Below are 16,355 nucleotides of genomic sequence, written 5' to 3'. Positions count from 1 at the left end.
TTATCTTTCCTGTGCTCCTCCCTAGAGTTCAGAAGACAGCTCCCGAATATCCATCACCTTCTTCCGTCTCTTCCGTGTGATGCGTTTGGTGAAGCTGCTAAGTAAGGGGGAAGGTATAAGGACATTGCTGTGGACGTTTATAAAATCCTTCCAGGTGAGTGCAAGCAAATGTGAGAAGTCCTGAGCCGGCTGCTCGGTGCACGATGATGGGACGTTCATGAGATGGGACGTCATGCGGATACGTTGGCAAATCAGCACTCCAATGTTTGAGACGTCACATCCTAGTGGTGGGACATAGTCAGCTGCCATGATGGTAAACACAAGGAACCAAGTCAAGGCATGTTCCTCTTTTCCTAGTTGTGACAACCAACATGTCACTATTATAACATGGCGGCCAACTAACTTCCCAGGTCCTGACAACATTACCTAGATAATGAGATAATACATACAACACCCCAATACTGGTTATACCATACATACCAGGAAGCGGATGGCTGTGAAATCCTCCATGGCCAACACTTCTGATGTCCCCTATACATATGTGGTCATTATCTGCATAATGTGTATAGGAAGCTTAGAGGGTTATTCCCCCATCTTCATAAATGGGTATTGTCGGATAGCGCTTTTAAATACAAACAAGTTTGCAATTTACTGCTTGGTAAAATTGCCAGCCATTCCTGAGATATTAACACTTCTCCATTGTTGACAGCTCGCTGCCTTGGATACCGACCACGATTGCTGGACAGGTGTACGTGTGCAGCACTCATAAGCCCTTTTCTATTGTGCTTGTAAGCGCTGTTTTAAAGCTGCCCAGGACAGCTGGATCACACTGTCACCTCCTAATCTTGGCCAGATTCAGAGAAGTGCTTACAAGCTAGATAGTGGCGGTGGTCGGTCTCCTAGGAAACAAGTTGTAGTCAAAAGAAAAGTGTTACTTCTCAAGAACGGTTGCAAATTTTAATAAGCAGTAAATTGCAAAAGTACTTGTTCCTACAAGCGCTATCCAACAATACACATTTATGAAGATGGATATACCCTTTTAAAGGTGTCCATATACCTTAGATAGCACTAAACCAAACACTCACATTGCTGGCAGCCATCTGTCTCACCTCCCCTTTATGTTTTCAATGAGGATAGTTTATCTCCTGGTGAAACAAAAGGATAGGGCGTTGTAGTTAAACATGCCCAATACTTCTTTCTCTCACGAGAAACTCCACATTACTTACTTTACCCTACCCCTGTGCTGCCTTGAGTTCTTATTTACAGGCTGCAAGTAGTCACGAATACACCACACTTGATCGCTGCAGCCAATCACTAGGCCCAGCAGATCATGCCTTCCACTAGAATCTAATGTGTATAGGGGGCCTGTATGGGGACAACCATGAAAAAAATGAACCGAATAACAATACAAAAAAGGAAAAAGCAACCGGGGCATCAGAAAACCCCTGAGGGCTCCCAAAAATAAGTGCATGAAGCTATGGTGGCAACATGCCATTGTGTAGTGTAAAGATCATGCAACTCGTCTACGTCTATTACTGCGGAGTGAGATACCATTTCAATGGAGATGCACATTTGTATATAGAATAAAACTACAAATTATAGGATAAATGATAGAATATTTTGCAGTTCCGGATCATTGTGGGATTTCCTACTGAACCCGTGGCATATAGATCCGCATTGACGACTGTCCTTCACCCGTTATTGCCGTGGCAGTTGACAGTATCGGCCTTTGGCTACAGAAGTTTTTTTATGAGACTTTTCTCATCTGCCCCTATGATGTTTTCCTCCTCTAGGCTTTGCCATATGTTGCTCTTCTTATAGCAATGATATTTTTCATCTACGCCGTCATCGGCATGCAGGTGAGTCACACATGTACCGGGACTGACTTACAACTTTCCATTTACAGTGCGAGCCGAGCTTATGTCTCTATCCTCTGCTTTGTTCTCATATATAGACGTTTGGAAAAATTGCCATGCAGGACGGGACTCAGATTAACCGGAATAATAACTTCCAGACCTTCCCCCAGGCCGTGCTCCTGCTCTTCAGGTACGAGCATCACCCGCAGTGCAATGATGGTAATAATAATGGACAGAGAGGACGGAAACACAGCAGTAAATAGAGGCAATCTTATGGTAATACAATAACTGGATGATCTTCCATGAAATAAAGGGGATGTCCACTACTCGGACAACCCCTTCTTAAGTACTATATTCCTAGGTGTAAAATAAAAATACACTATATTCACCTCCGATGTCACTGCTGGGTTTCCCAAGGCTTGCATAACATTGCTATGGCTGCCAAAGGACTTTGCTCACACTTCTTTCAAACAAATCTTGGACATCTAAAGGAAGTGTGAGTAGTGTCTGAGTAGTGGACAACCCCTTTAGGTAGGATTTTATTTTCTGGACTTAATTCATTAAAACAAATTGCCAATAATTTCCCTTAAAGGGGCTATCTTACCAATTAAGTAACCTGAACATACTGGGCCACAATGCATAATCGTTAAAAATGGCTCCCAGCTTTTAGACTTTTTTAATAGTTTCTCAATGGGACCTCCAAGATTCCTGGTGCCATTGCAACCCATGCCATGCATCCCCTATGATGCAACCCATGCACCGCCTATGATGCAACCCATGAACCCCCTCTGATGCACCACATTCACCTCCTATGATGCAACCCATGAACCCCCTCTGATGCACCACATTCACCTCCTATGATGCAACCTATGAACCCCTTCTGATGCACCCCGTTCAGCTCCTATGATGCAATCCATGCACCTCCTATGATGCACCCCATGCACTGTCTATGATGCAACCCATGCACCGCCTATGATGCAACCCATGCACCGCCTATGATGCAACCCATGCACTGCCTACGATGCAACCCATGCACCGCCTACGATGCAACCTATGCACCGCCTACGATGCAACCCATGCACCGCCTACGATGCAACCCATGCACCGCCTACGATGCAGCCCATGCACCGCCTACGATGCAACCCATGCACCGCCTAAGATGCAACCCATGCACCGCCTACGATGCAACCCATGCACCGCCTATGATGCAACCTATGCACCGCCTACGATGCAACCCATGCACCGCCTACGATGCAACCCATGCACCGCCTACGATGCAGCCCATGCACCGTCTACGATGCAACCCATGCACCGCCTGTGATGCAACCCATGCACTGCCTATGATGCAACCCATGCACTGTCTATGATGCAACCTATGCACCGCCTATGATGCAACCCATGCTCTGCCTATGATGCAACCCATGCACCGCTTATGATGCAACCCATGCACTGCCTATGATGCAACCCATGCACTGCCTATGATGCAACCCATGCACTGCCTATGATGCACCCCATGCACTGCCTATGATGCACCCCACGCACCATCTATGAGTACACCCGTTTCCCAAATATTTCTATCACTTGTCCACAGGACAAGTGATGCATGTTTGATCAATGGGTCTTCTGACTGCTGGGACCTCCACCAAGTCTGTAAATGGATGTCTTAAAGTCCCATGTCCTCTCTGGTGTGAATGCATGACCGCCGCTCCATTCGCTTCTATGGAAGTGATAAGATAGCTAAATCCACGGATATGCAGAGAGTAAATCAAGGCTACACTGGTTCTCTTCTTTCCTTTTCTTTTGTAGATGTGCCACAGGTGAAGCCTGGCAGGAAATCATGTTGGCCAGTTTACCAGGCAAAAGATGTGACAGTGAATCTGACTTTGCCCCAGAGGAAGAGTTTACCTGTGGAAGTAACTTTGCCATTGTGTATTTTATCAGCTTCTTCATGCTTTGTGCTTTCTTGGTAAGTAGAAGACGAGTCTGTCCGCACAAAATTACTGTTCAAACCAAGCACAGGCGACTTGGTGCATCTTTGGCACTACCAAGCAGTTCCGTGCACCTTCCCACCTCCTTGTTTTCCATCTATCTCCACCCTTCTCTGGCCGCTGTAAAGAAAGCTGTCAATCAAAGACGACAAGGGCGAAGATAGATGCAAAACACATATTTAAGGAAGGTGCGCTGAGTTGTTTAAATCATCAGTTTTAAAATATAGAAATAAAAATAAATAAACCTAATTTTTCTCGCCATGTCCAAAAATGTCCAGTCTATCAAAACATAAAACTATTTAAAAAATATAATGAACTAAAAAAAAACAAAAAAAAAATCAAAATCCCAGATTTGATTTTTTCAGTCTTCAATGTCCCCCCATACAACCCTTAGAAAAATACAATAAAAAGTATTCAATATTTCATATGTACCCCAAAATGGTATCAATTAAATCTGCAGACCTGACACAGCTCCATCATCATAAAAATAAAATAGAAATGTAATAAAATGGCAACAGAAATTTTTTTTTTGTTGCACATTGCTGTATCTTTCATTGTCCATGGGACTGATGGAGATAGCAAGCGCTGTACTGAGCTATTTCTGTTAATTCCATGTGTGACGCCCCAGGGTCCTGGTTGTCACAGTGTCATTGCTTTCCTCACGGGGAGAGTGATGTCACGCTTGGAAGCGATGAAAAACCTCTTTTATCAGGTAATCACATACGCACAACATGTTCATACTCCAGGCCAGAAGGGGGAGCTCTGAACCTGGATTAAGGGGAACTTCCCTAATATATTCTGGCTGGAGGGGAAGTTTGTAGTCAATCTGTCAGAGGACAGAGACGAGAGCAGTCGGACAGTGAGTGTCAGAAAGACTGAAGGGGCCGTGCAGCCAGAGTCGCTGCAACTCCTGCAGAAAGACATACAGAAGGAATGGACAGTTTGTGACAAGTGTGCAGGAGAGCAGAGCACAGGAGAGAGATACCAGGGGAGCTTAGCAGCGATTTGGCTACCTCCCTGGCTGAGCACAGATTCCAGTAGCCGGAAGACCGAGGCCATGTCGGACTCTAAGACTTACAGCAGAAACCGGCAGGACAGCTGGATTATAAATCACCTGTCCGCCTTAATACCCAGGAGGCACAGTGGCACATAGAGCCCGGGTCGTGATAGAGACCCTGTAAAAAGGCTCGAGTTACCTGTCATACGGGTTTGTGTCCTAACCTTTATGGAAGACAGAGAGGAACTGTGAGGACCTTATCAGAAGCCATAGGCAGTAAGGGGCTACAACACCACTGCGCTTATAGGAAGGCTTTCATCTGCACCTGGTACAGGGGACTCTGGATTTGCTTCCGAGCTGGCCGGACTCTGCCTGTACCTGTGATCTGGTGCCCTGGACTGCGGCTGCCTGAAGCTTCAGTAAACCAGGTAAAGAGACTGCAAACCTGTATCCTCATTCTTACTGCACCATTCACCATCATCACCTATACATCAGGAACCCTGGAGACCTACTTAACCTGTGGGATGTTATACCATCTAGCTTCCATAACACCACCCCAGAGGACCCCTTTAAGCAGCGTCGGTCCCCACTGACCGAATACCACAGTTGGCGTCACGAATACAAACTTTATTACAAAACCCCTTAAAAGACTTTTCCCTTTTAATTGAGTGTCCAGGGCCACGGACCGGGTCGCAGCCACCATGACATCTCATTTAAGTGCGACCGGACCCGATACCGAGTATCCCCATTGCCCTAGTGGACGACTCACATGTGGGACCATCACTCCAGAGCCTCGTTCTCGGGATAGGTGGGTGTCCTAGTAGTCAGATCCCCAGTAATTGAACACTTATCACCTACCCCTTTAAAAGGTGACATTATTGTGCTTGTTTTAGCAGGGATTGCTTTTTTCAAGTTTCAAATATGTGTTACAGAGGTGGCATTATACTATATAAAGCCTGAGTAATTCTTTGTAAAATGATAGCACAGTCAATGTCCTCAATTTTCTGTCCTTCTTATATCCAGTTGCAATTGAAAGCCAGTGACGCGAGGGTTTCTGAGGTGAAACCATGCAAATGCCTCATTACCATCCATTCGCCTTTATTTCTGAGGTCTCCTATTTCCCACCATATAATGGACTCCAGCTACTCAGATGCATTAGGTGACTCAATTTCCATCTATTGTAAGCTGAACCCTGCCTGAAGCATGAGAGGTCCTGCTTTGTATTCAGGCCACGAAACATGGACAAAATCTGTAAGGATTCACTCTAGAAATCAATTTTTACACCTTACGCAGAGGGCATCACAATACGGCAGCGGGGGCATTTCATCTAACAACGGAGCTGATTACTTCCAAGACGATTATTGGTTTTTATTATCCCTGCGTTAATGGACTTGTTTTTTTTTTTTTAAATGAATCAGTGATTAATTTCACTTATTCATTTCAGATCATCAACTTGTTTGTTGCCGTCATCATGGACAATTTTGATTATTTGACGCGAGACTGGTCGATTCTCGGTCCCCATCATTTGGATGAGTTTAAGAGGATCTGGTCAGAGTACGACCCTGAGGCAAAGTAAGTTAAAAGCAACTTTTACACGTGGACTATGTGTGGGTCAAAGTGTCAGCCTCCGAAAACGTCATCTACATATCGTAACCAAAGTAGGTAGTTCTGAATACTCATAAAAGGGGGTATCCCACAAACAACATCACAGGTAAATGTATGATCGGAGGGGATCTGACTGCTGGGAACCTCACCAATCCCAAGGACGGAGATTCCAGGAGTGCGCATGTGTGAACACAACTCCCATAGATAGTGGATGGAGTGGTGGTGGCCCCTGCGCACTGCTGATCTATTCACAGTGGGGACACAAGACCCTTGTTTTCAGTTCCAGTGGTCAGACCCCCACTAATCATAAATTTATCAATTGTGTAGGGACGGTTCCAGATTTATCTGGGCCCCTAGATGAAAGAGTCCTGTGGTCCCTTTCTGCAATTTCATTTCTCTTTTCTTTTCATCTTCCAAGAGCTTTAGCTTTTTTTCCGATTGATAGAGTTGTATTAGGCAAGCCTTTTTTTTTTTTTTTTTTTTTAGGCACAAGCTGTAATTTTTATCATTACCTTTTGTTAAAAAAAACAGCAATTCTGCCAGTTCTATTTTATTTTTTTTCATTTTGGCGCTCACTGTATGGGATAAATATTATATTTTATTAGTTGGGACATTTATGAGCAGCGATACCAAATATGTTAATTATTCTTTTTTTTTTTAGGCTTAGTTACAATCCCTTGAAAAGAGGAGTGATATGAACTTTAGATTTTTTTGTTTTTTTTAGACATTTTTGAACCTAGGATCTTCTCACTTGTACAATACATTGCAATACTGTAATATTAGAGAGCATTGTAAAATTGTCTATCTCCTTGAGATGAGCGGATCGCTTCTCACAACCCCGATCCACGGTGGAAGTCAATGCACCACACGCCGCACAGATGATGTCACGCCAGGCCGGCAAATAAAACACCGCGCCGGAAGCTCAGGAACTTTGCGCAGCTCCTGTCCACAGCCAAAGAACACTGACCTTGAACAGCGGACCAGGGTTACGCAAAGCAATCTGCTCATCTCCATCCTGGAGATGTACATAGGTGTACAAACATGGCAGACACCGGGGACTTCGGTAGGCACTAATGCAGCTACGACAATACCATCAGCAACATGCAATGGCAATGATATGGAGGGGTGGGAAGGGCTGATTGGGGTCGGAAGGGACATTTTTCACCATTTGGAATCTCTTAAATATCGATGTCACGACTGTCAAGTTAAACTGCTGAGATCGGAGCTGGCTCATATTACAACACTTAGACTCGGGTGCCGGCTATATAATACTACTGGCACCTGAGCTGCTCTATACACACAGCAAGTACACCATACATTCAGTGCACACATCCACCATACATGTCAGGTGGATATCAAAAATATAACCCAGGGTAGAGTTGACACTGGCACTTTTCCAGGTTCACTGGGTGCTGGTGAAAGAACTGATGCTGTGGATGGCTTATAAATGTTATTTGTGTAGCATTTGTAATAGTATGCAGATACTGAGTATGTCACCACGGAACAGACAGACCAACAGTTGAGGGGTTTAATAACAGGAATCAGGTTCTCCTCGCAGGGAGGAAGCAATGGAATATAACTAGCAATAAAACAGTGCAAAAATATGGGAGTCAAACAGTGTAACAGAATAAAGCAGGATTTCTTGAGAAAAAAAACACTTATCAGTCTGATGAGGATTTGCTTGAAGGTTCGTCTTCTCCAATGTAGGCGCCGAGAAACAGCGGCACTTGTCGTCCCTCTGTTGTCCGTGGGCTGAGTAGTCTCTAGGAGACCACTGCCTGGGGTTTCTGGAGTTAATGTGGTATGCACTGGCTCTGAGTCTTTAGCTTTTACAGCACGGCGTATCCCAGGAAAACGATGGTCAGTCTACAATTAAGTCTCTCACCAGGAATCAAGAGCTCTGCACTGATACCGTGGGTACCAGGGGTCACAGTCTCTGAACGGGTCTCAAAGCGCCCCTCTCCAGTCACAGCAGAGTCCACTTTCATGTACTCACAGGATGCAGTCTTTCTGGGCAATCTCTCTGTATTTGTCCTCTGACCGGGAGCTCTCTCTCTCGGCGCGCAGCTGTGCCCTGCTGACTGCTGCTCATGCTGCTCTGTCCCTTGCGCGCGTGCCTTTCCCGCTCTCTGCCCGGCTTCCTTCCTGTCCCAGTCTCTAAGTCTGCCCCCTGGGGAACCTGTAGCACAGCACAATGGTTCCAGGCACAAAGCCGAGACGGTAACCGCCCCCGGATTCTTCTTGTGCTTCACCTCCTTACATTCCCCCCCCTCTTTCTGCTCGCCATTCCACGGGCGAGATTTTCAGGAGTTCCTCTTGGCAATCTTCCAGTCCTTGCACAATCTGCTGCCAGATGAAATCGTCCTGATTGTAGCGAACAGGGGGTACACCAGCCGTTGCATGTTCAGAGCGTCTCAAATCAGCAGGGGCAGTGGCTGTTGAGGGAGGATCTAAAGTGATCCTTCACGGTTGACTCAGTGATTTCCAAATTAATCTAAAGGGCGTTGCCGGCAACTGAAAATGACCAGACGGAGACTCGTGCCTCTGTGTGGGGGATCGAGCAGATCTCTGTGCCCCTGTTTATTTTCTGACTTTTCATAGTCATAGAAATTATACTTCAACCAATCAGCATAAGAACACGTTCACAGTTCTTAACCTATAAGAATACAGTAAGAATACAGGAAAAACTTAACCCATGAGGATACAGGAAAAATGGGAACTACAGATATGGTCATGTCTTTTTGGCATAGAAAAACATATTAACAGATGCCTCAGTCTTGTATAGCGATACCCCCACGAGTCTCTTATCTGGCTCACTTGAGTTAGAATACTCAAGGTCTTTATACCAATTATGAACCATAGACTAGCTGAATAACAAAATATTATCTTCGTGAGAAACAGGACAGTTAGTTCATAGCAGCTGTAACCTTCTACCTAAGTAAATAACAGAATTTATCTTTAACCAACAACAAAATGGAGTCAAAGCACAAAATGGAGAATCTTTCATAATTTGTTCCTTCACATTCCCCCCTAGATAAATTTTGTTAATTAATGTCCAGCATCAGAGGTACTATCCCAAGCTATAAGCTCGAGGGGTACTGGTCTTCACATGACTGGTGCCATGTTACCAGCCATGGCTGTTGCGGCGTACCCATCCCCCCTGTATACTAGAATTTATGAATAACAATTGTTGATAACAGTGGTGGGGATCTTTTGAAGATAGCCATGCGCTTGGCTTCAACATCTTCATCAGGTAACTTTGTGAAATCGGTGTAGAGAAAAGCAGGCGTGGCAACGCTTTTGGTTTCATCATTAGTTGTCTTAGTGCAGAATTTCCTAACACATACAGAAATACACCAAAGAACAAGTTTTAGTATTACATACATGACAAGGATAAAGGCAGTGACATGTAACAAACTTTGCAAGAATCCAGCTATCCAGCCGCAAGTCCCTCAAACCAATTGGCTGGATTAAGAAAGGAGAAGGTGTCTGCCCACCAACTGTCCTTATTACGGTCATTGTCTTTATCATATTAATCTCTGAGTCTTTGAATATCTTCTAACTTATGTGAATACTGGCAGCCATCTTAAATACAGTTAAATTTGCATTAGCAAACATAAGAGGAAAAACTTATTGTTTCACAGCATAAGAATATATAAAAGTACAAAAGAGTATAAAGATATATATTTTCAACTTGACAATCCCCCCTAAACACTAAGTTTTTCCCTAAAAAGAAAGTTCCTTCGAGACTGTCCATGTGATAGGGAAAGGGGAGGTGGATTGCTTCATCCAGACACCTCAGAAGCTCTCCCCTTGTGAGAGGCCTCCAGGCAGCTGAACCCTTCACTAGCTTCACATGGAGTTCTCCCGCTGTCCCTAAACTAAATCTCTTAGCAACATCTGAGAGTAAAGGGTATTGTCTAACTTCTTGAGGGGGACGTACTTGGGGATCTCCCCTGGATCAGTGCCATCATACTCTGGTGAGTCTACTTCTTGGTTGAGGAAGGTGCCAGTCGGAGTTGCCTCAGTGATAACCTTTTTATACAGGGGAATAACACAACAGAGGATTATCGATCCAACTACAAGAAGGGCAATCAGTACCAGACAAGCTTGTTGAAAGAATCCTTTGAGCCCACCCAACCAGCCGGAAAAGAAAGATGTGTCTACTCCAACATTAGTTTTTAATTCTGCTGCTAACCCATTTATCTTTTTAAGGGCTATCATGGTCTTTCCATTTACCCCAGAGTTCTGAGGGATATAGGTACAACATTCCTCTCCCACCATCCCACAGACTCCTCCTTCCTCAGCTAAGATCATATCAAGGGCTAGTCGGTTTTGGAGGGTCATTCTAGTGTTAGGGCTCAACTCCTCAACTATACCTTGGAAAGCATCACAGGTAAAATTGACAAACCTTTGTTCACTGTAATATGTAATTGATCCCATCAACATTTTTATTAATCTGCACTTGTGGATTAAAGGGAACCTGTCACCCCCGTTTTTTGAGATTGAGCTATAAATACTGTTAAATAGGGCCTGCGCTGTGTGTTCCTATAGTGTATGTAGTGTACCCCGATTCCCCATGTATGCTGAGAAATAACTTACCAAAGTCGCCGTTTTCGCCTGTCAATCAGGCTGGTCAGGTCGGGAGGGCGTGGTGACATCGCTGGTTCTTCCTCAGCTTTACGTTGGTGGCGTAGTGGCGTAGTGGTGAAGACACAGCGCGCGATCTGCGCTGTCATCCCTTTCGTCGGTGGGGGCGGCCATCTTCCTGGGGCCGCGCGTGCGCAGATCGAGTGCTCTGCTGCACGGGGCTTCAGGAAAATGGCCGCGGGATGCCGCGCGTGCGCATTAGAGATCGCGGCGGCCATTTTCCCAAAGCCGAGTTTGCATCTCGGCTTTGGGAAAATGGCCGCCGCGATCTCTAATGCGCACGCGCGGCATCCCGCGGCCATTTTCCTGAAGCCCCGTGCAGCAGAGCACTCGATCTGCGCACGCGCGGCCCCAGGAAGATGGCCGCCCCCACCGACGAAAGGGATGACAGCGCAGATCGCGCGCTGTGTCTTCACCACTACGCCACCAACGTAAAGCTGAGGAAGAACCAGCGATGTCACCACGCCCTCCCGACCTGACCAGCCTGATTGACAGGCGAAAACGGCGACTTTGGTAAGTTATTTCTCAGCATACATGGGGAATCGGGGTACACTACATACACTATAGGAACACACAGCGCAGGCCCTATTTAACAGTATTTATAGCTCAATCTCAAAAAACGGGGTGACAGGTTCCCTTTAATAAAGCAAAGCTAGCATAGATCTGGTTCTGGGCTTTAAATTGGTCAGGCACCCCCCTTGGCACTCCAATGCCATCGACATATACTAATGGATCTTCTTCATAACTCATATGGAGCTGATCGAGACTTCTCCTCTTTCGGGTATATTCATCAGGTGTCTCTGGATCCCAAGGTAAAATCTTGAACTGCATAGCTAGTTTAACAAGGGTGCATTGACCTGTCCAGGCATTAGGCAACCTAGGACGGAGCTTACCATCTCCACATAACCAATAAATGTCGTACATATACTGTGTATGATTAGCTAGCAAGTCAGTATCCAGGGAACTGTTCTCTTTACAGAAACCTGTCTCGAAGACCCCTACTGGTGTACCTGTAGTGTCGTGGGAATTATAACAGGTATAATTATCAGCTAATACGGTTATTCCTCCTGGGACCTTTAGTTTAGATACTTCATGAATTAGTGGGACATAATCTGAGCAATCAGTGGGCTTTAAACCCTTCAACAGATTCATAACACAGGCAGTGGTATTAAGTATATCCAATATATCCCCAAATTTGATCATCTGGATAATCTGTGGCCCTAACCAATTTATCCCACATTTGTGTAATCATAGGGTAAATGAAAATAGAACTGACAATTTTATTGGCTATACCAATCTGTACTATTAATTTTCCATGATATTGTACAAACTTATTATTCAAGGATGTTGGAGAATTTAGGCTGTCCCATGCGGTTACCAATATTATTATATGGAAATACGAAAAACTAAAACATTATGTCCCCTTATTTGCTACTAGTCTGTTTGACCAGCTTGCAGTGCGATACGTGGATCCACGTCGGCCTTCCTTCCAGCTTTACTGACATAGGAATAATGAGGAGGACTTGGTAGGGACCATCATACAAGGGTTCTAGTCCGTGTTTTCTGACATAGCTTTTCCCGACCATAAAACCACCAGGCTTCAAATTGTGACAAGTGTCGGTTTCTGCTGAATCTGGAAGGGAAGAAGAAACTAAAACATGGGTGTTAGCAACATTTTTACTAAGATGAATAACATATTGAACAGCACCGACAGTTTCTTCTGATAACTACTGAGACTGAAATTTGCAATTGGGGGCTTAGCACCAAACAATATCTCATTAGGGGACAGGCCATGTTTTGCAATAGGGGTAGTACGAATATATAAGAGCCCTGGCCATGGAGCCGTAGTCTCCTGCATCATTTTGGTCAATTGTCCCTTCAGTGTGCCTTTCAGCCTCTTAATTTTCCTACTAGATTGTGGATGGTACGGAGTATGGAGGGCTACAGTGGATCCAAGCATTGTCAGAACCTCCTGATACACATGAGAAGAAAAGTCCGGGCCTTGGTCACTTTCAACAACTTCTGGAACACCATATCTGCATATAACTTCCATCACCAGTTTCTTTGCTGTGATCTTAGCAGTCACGTTGGTAATGGGGAATACTTCTGGCCAACTGGAGAACATATCGACAACCACCAGACAATATTCATACCTTCAGACTTAGGCAACGTGATGTGGTCCACCTGGAGCCTTTGGAAAGGATAGTCGGGCTTAGCAAGATGCTTTGGGGGTACACGTTAAAGTTGACCGGGATTGCAGGTCTGACAGATACCTCGATGTGTGGGCCCATGTGCCCACGTGGCAATAGCAGGGTACATCCGCTTAGGGAGACACACAAGTTGGTCCTTTTTCCAGAGACCATTGTCCATACATGCTCCATCAGCTTCCACTGTTTCATTTCTTCCTTTGGGGACATTCTCTGCATCGTCATTAAGCGGTCTCGTGGGGTCCGGCAGAAAACCTCAGTCTGGCATAGATCATCAGGTTCCTGTAGAGTCAGTGTTTCTTGTAACTGTTTACGCTGAGAGCGTGTGGTCACCATAGCTGGTATGGGCTGTTCAACGGGTAGGAGAGCAGCAGCTTTTGCTTGCATATCCGCACAGGCGTTACCAACAGTCTGTGGCCTGTTCCATAGTACCATGCTCCTTAACTTTGATAATGGCCACCTGGGTAGGTAATTTGATTGAGTCCATGAGGGCTTTAACAGCTTCAACATTCTTCACTGAGTCCCGGCAGTAGTAACAAATCCTCGATTGGTCCATAGAGCTCCGAAATCATGAGCAATACCAAATGCATACTGTGAGTCCGTATATATTAGCCCGCCTGTCTTTGGCCAAAGTACATGCAGTAGACAGATCCTGAAGTTCTGCTTCTTGTCCTGACAGGGAGGGAGGGAGTGCAGCTCCGAGCAATACAGTATCTTCCGTGGTAACAGCTTATCCGGTGTGGAATCTGCCAAAATCATCAGCATATCTTGAACAGTCTTTCAGGGCCTTGTAGAGAGGTAGCATTATGCGGGATGTGTCCGGTATCCACTGACAACAATAAATACATAGTCCAAGGAAACGCTGGAGCTCAGTCTCATCCTTTGTAGCTGACGGCTATTTTTCTTTCTTCTGTGAGGTGTCTGGCACCCTGAAGGAGACAGTGACCCAAAAATATCACTTGACCAAGGCAGAACCGAAGTTTCGAGGCCGAAACCCGACAGTTCAGATCTGCCAGATACTTGTGAAAACTAACAGTGGCAACAATGGCTTCCTGCTCTGTCTGTGTACACAACAAAAGGTTACCCACATACTGAAGCAACGTGACATAAGGATATTCTAACTGCCAGGGTAAAAGACATTGGCCCGTAGTTTTTGCAAACTGATTGGGACTGTTTTGGGCCCCTTGTGACATAACTGTCCACATCAATTGTCGTCCCTGATAAGTGAATGCAAACAGAAACTGGCAATCTGGGTGTAATGGAATGCTGAAGAAGGCACTGGCGAGGTCGATGACTGAACCAAGCAGCATCCTGAGATATCTGGGACAAGAGTATATGGATTAGGCACTACTGGAGTTTCTAGAACAGTAGCTGCATTAACTGCCCGTAGGTCTTGTACCAGCCGGTACACAGGGGGTTGGCCGGGTGGGGTCTTTTTCTTAACGGGAAACAAGGGCATGTTACATGGGGAAACACAGGGTACCAGGGCACCATTATCGAGTAACATTTGTATTTGCCCCTTGAGGCCCCGCTCCTGATCATGTTTCAAAGGGTACTGATGGACTTTGGGAAAAGGGGGCACCAGGTTTGAGAAACACTTTTACTAGTTTTATAGGCATTATTGGGGGTGGATCTGGGCCTATCAGGGCCATCATAACCGTGGGAAGGGCATGTAAGATATACATCTCATTATGTTCATCTGCATAGGGATTATATAACGTAAATACCATTTGACCATCATTTTGAAAATTATATTCTGGAGCGGAACTGTGATAATAAAATCTGTCCCCAGTAAATTTACCGGACATGAGGGAGAGATTACGAACTGAGCAGTAACTTCAGGGAAAGGTCCCACAGGGATGGGTTTTGTGAGGGTATATTTATTGGGTCTGCCATCTACTCTAATTAAAACAAGCTCTGGGTCTGAGAATTAACATAGCGAGGGAGATTTCCAGACAAAGGGTTAAAATAGATATTGAAGTATGAGACTGGATTTGTGTAAGGGAGGGGAGCTGGAGCCTTTTGCTTGGGCCACTGATAAGGAACCAGCTGCGTCCTTGTACTGAGCTGGGGGCTAGAGAGCGCAGCTGCTTGATTTAACCTCTAATTTTACTGCTGATACAGAGCGGGTTAAGTTCTTCTGAAAACTTTTAATTACTTTTAGTGCATCGTTCGGAGTGGAATTCTCGATGTCAGGTCTAACTGACATTATTGCCTCTTTCAATTCAGATTTAAGGCCGGACATCAAAGTTGCCACAAAAAGGTGTGAATAAGCTTTATTATACAGTGAAAACCCCAAATCTTTAAGTACTACCATAAGACGCCCATAGAACTTCTCGGCAGTCTCCCCCTTGTCCTGTGTGACATCTGTGAGGGGGGTAGCTTGGTCCGCTAATCTATCTTGTGCCCAAACCTTTAAAGCATTACAGAAATCAACATCACTCTCATAGGTTCCCCGTTCACATTATACATTATGCCACCCTCAATAATTGGAAAATATCCCTCTCCAGCCTTCACATGGAGTAAGTGTAACAGATCTTTCCGGGGAGTGGAATAAATCTCTCGATTCGCTGCTATTTGTCTATAGAAAACCATGGGGGGTATTTCTGAATCGGGTGACTAAAGTAGGAGGGGGTGGATACTCATAAACACCAGCAATACTAAGCATAGCAGGGACTGGTGCTGGCGGTGGCTGATAATAAGTGCCGTCAGCGTTTAGCAAGGGAAAGGTGGGGGCTACGACCCCGGGTCTCCTCGCTCCACAATTGTAACAGACGTCTCTCCACTGAGAATTAGTAACTCTGCACACATCACAAATCCACCCGGCAGGATCATAGTTTTGGCAACCCAGGATATATTGGAGCTTTGGGGTTGAGGGGCATAGGGCTTACAGTCGGGAGAAAAGGCTTAATTTCCTGGGGAGGGACCTTATCATCTAGCAGGGAGCCCCCCTGTTTCAGATTATCATTTTTAATTGTTTGTCTTTCTAACACATTACCCTCAATCACTTTCTCAGTTCCTTCTTGCACCACAAACATCCAGTTTTTGTCAT

At 45.2% G+C, this 16,355-nt stretch overlaps 1 protein-coding gene across 1 annotated transcript in view; it reads left to right on the top strand.

The window, feature by feature from the left end:
* Window positions 1–16,355, top strand: part of CACNA1F (calcium voltage-gated channel subunit alpha1 F) — a 191,664-nt gene that overhangs the window by 149,757 nt on the left and 25,552 nt on the right. Inside the window, exons 33-37 of the mRNA XM_069748245.1 lie at window positions 26–154; window positions 1,794–1,859; window positions 1,955–2,046; window positions 3,663–3,822; window positions 6,286–6,413. Of these exons, the coding sequence (XP_069604346.1) occupies window positions 26–154; window positions 1,794–1,859; window positions 1,955–2,046; window positions 3,663–3,822; window positions 6,286–6,413 (575 nt within the window). The remainder of the gene's footprint in view (window positions 1–25; window positions 155–1,793; window positions 1,860–1,954; window positions 2,047–3,662; window positions 3,823–6,285; window positions 6,414–16,355) is intronic.

The sequence above is a fragment of the Ranitomeya imitator genome, chromosome 2, assembly GCF_032444005.1.
Source record: "Ranitomeya imitator isolate aRanImi1 chromosome 2, aRanImi1.pri, whole genome shotgun sequence".
NCBI classification, from domain to species: Eukaryota; Metazoa; Chordata; class Amphibia; order Anura; family Dendrobatidae; genus Ranitomeya; species Ranitomeya imitator.
This window is presented reverse-complemented; position numbering and strand designations above follow the sequence as displayed.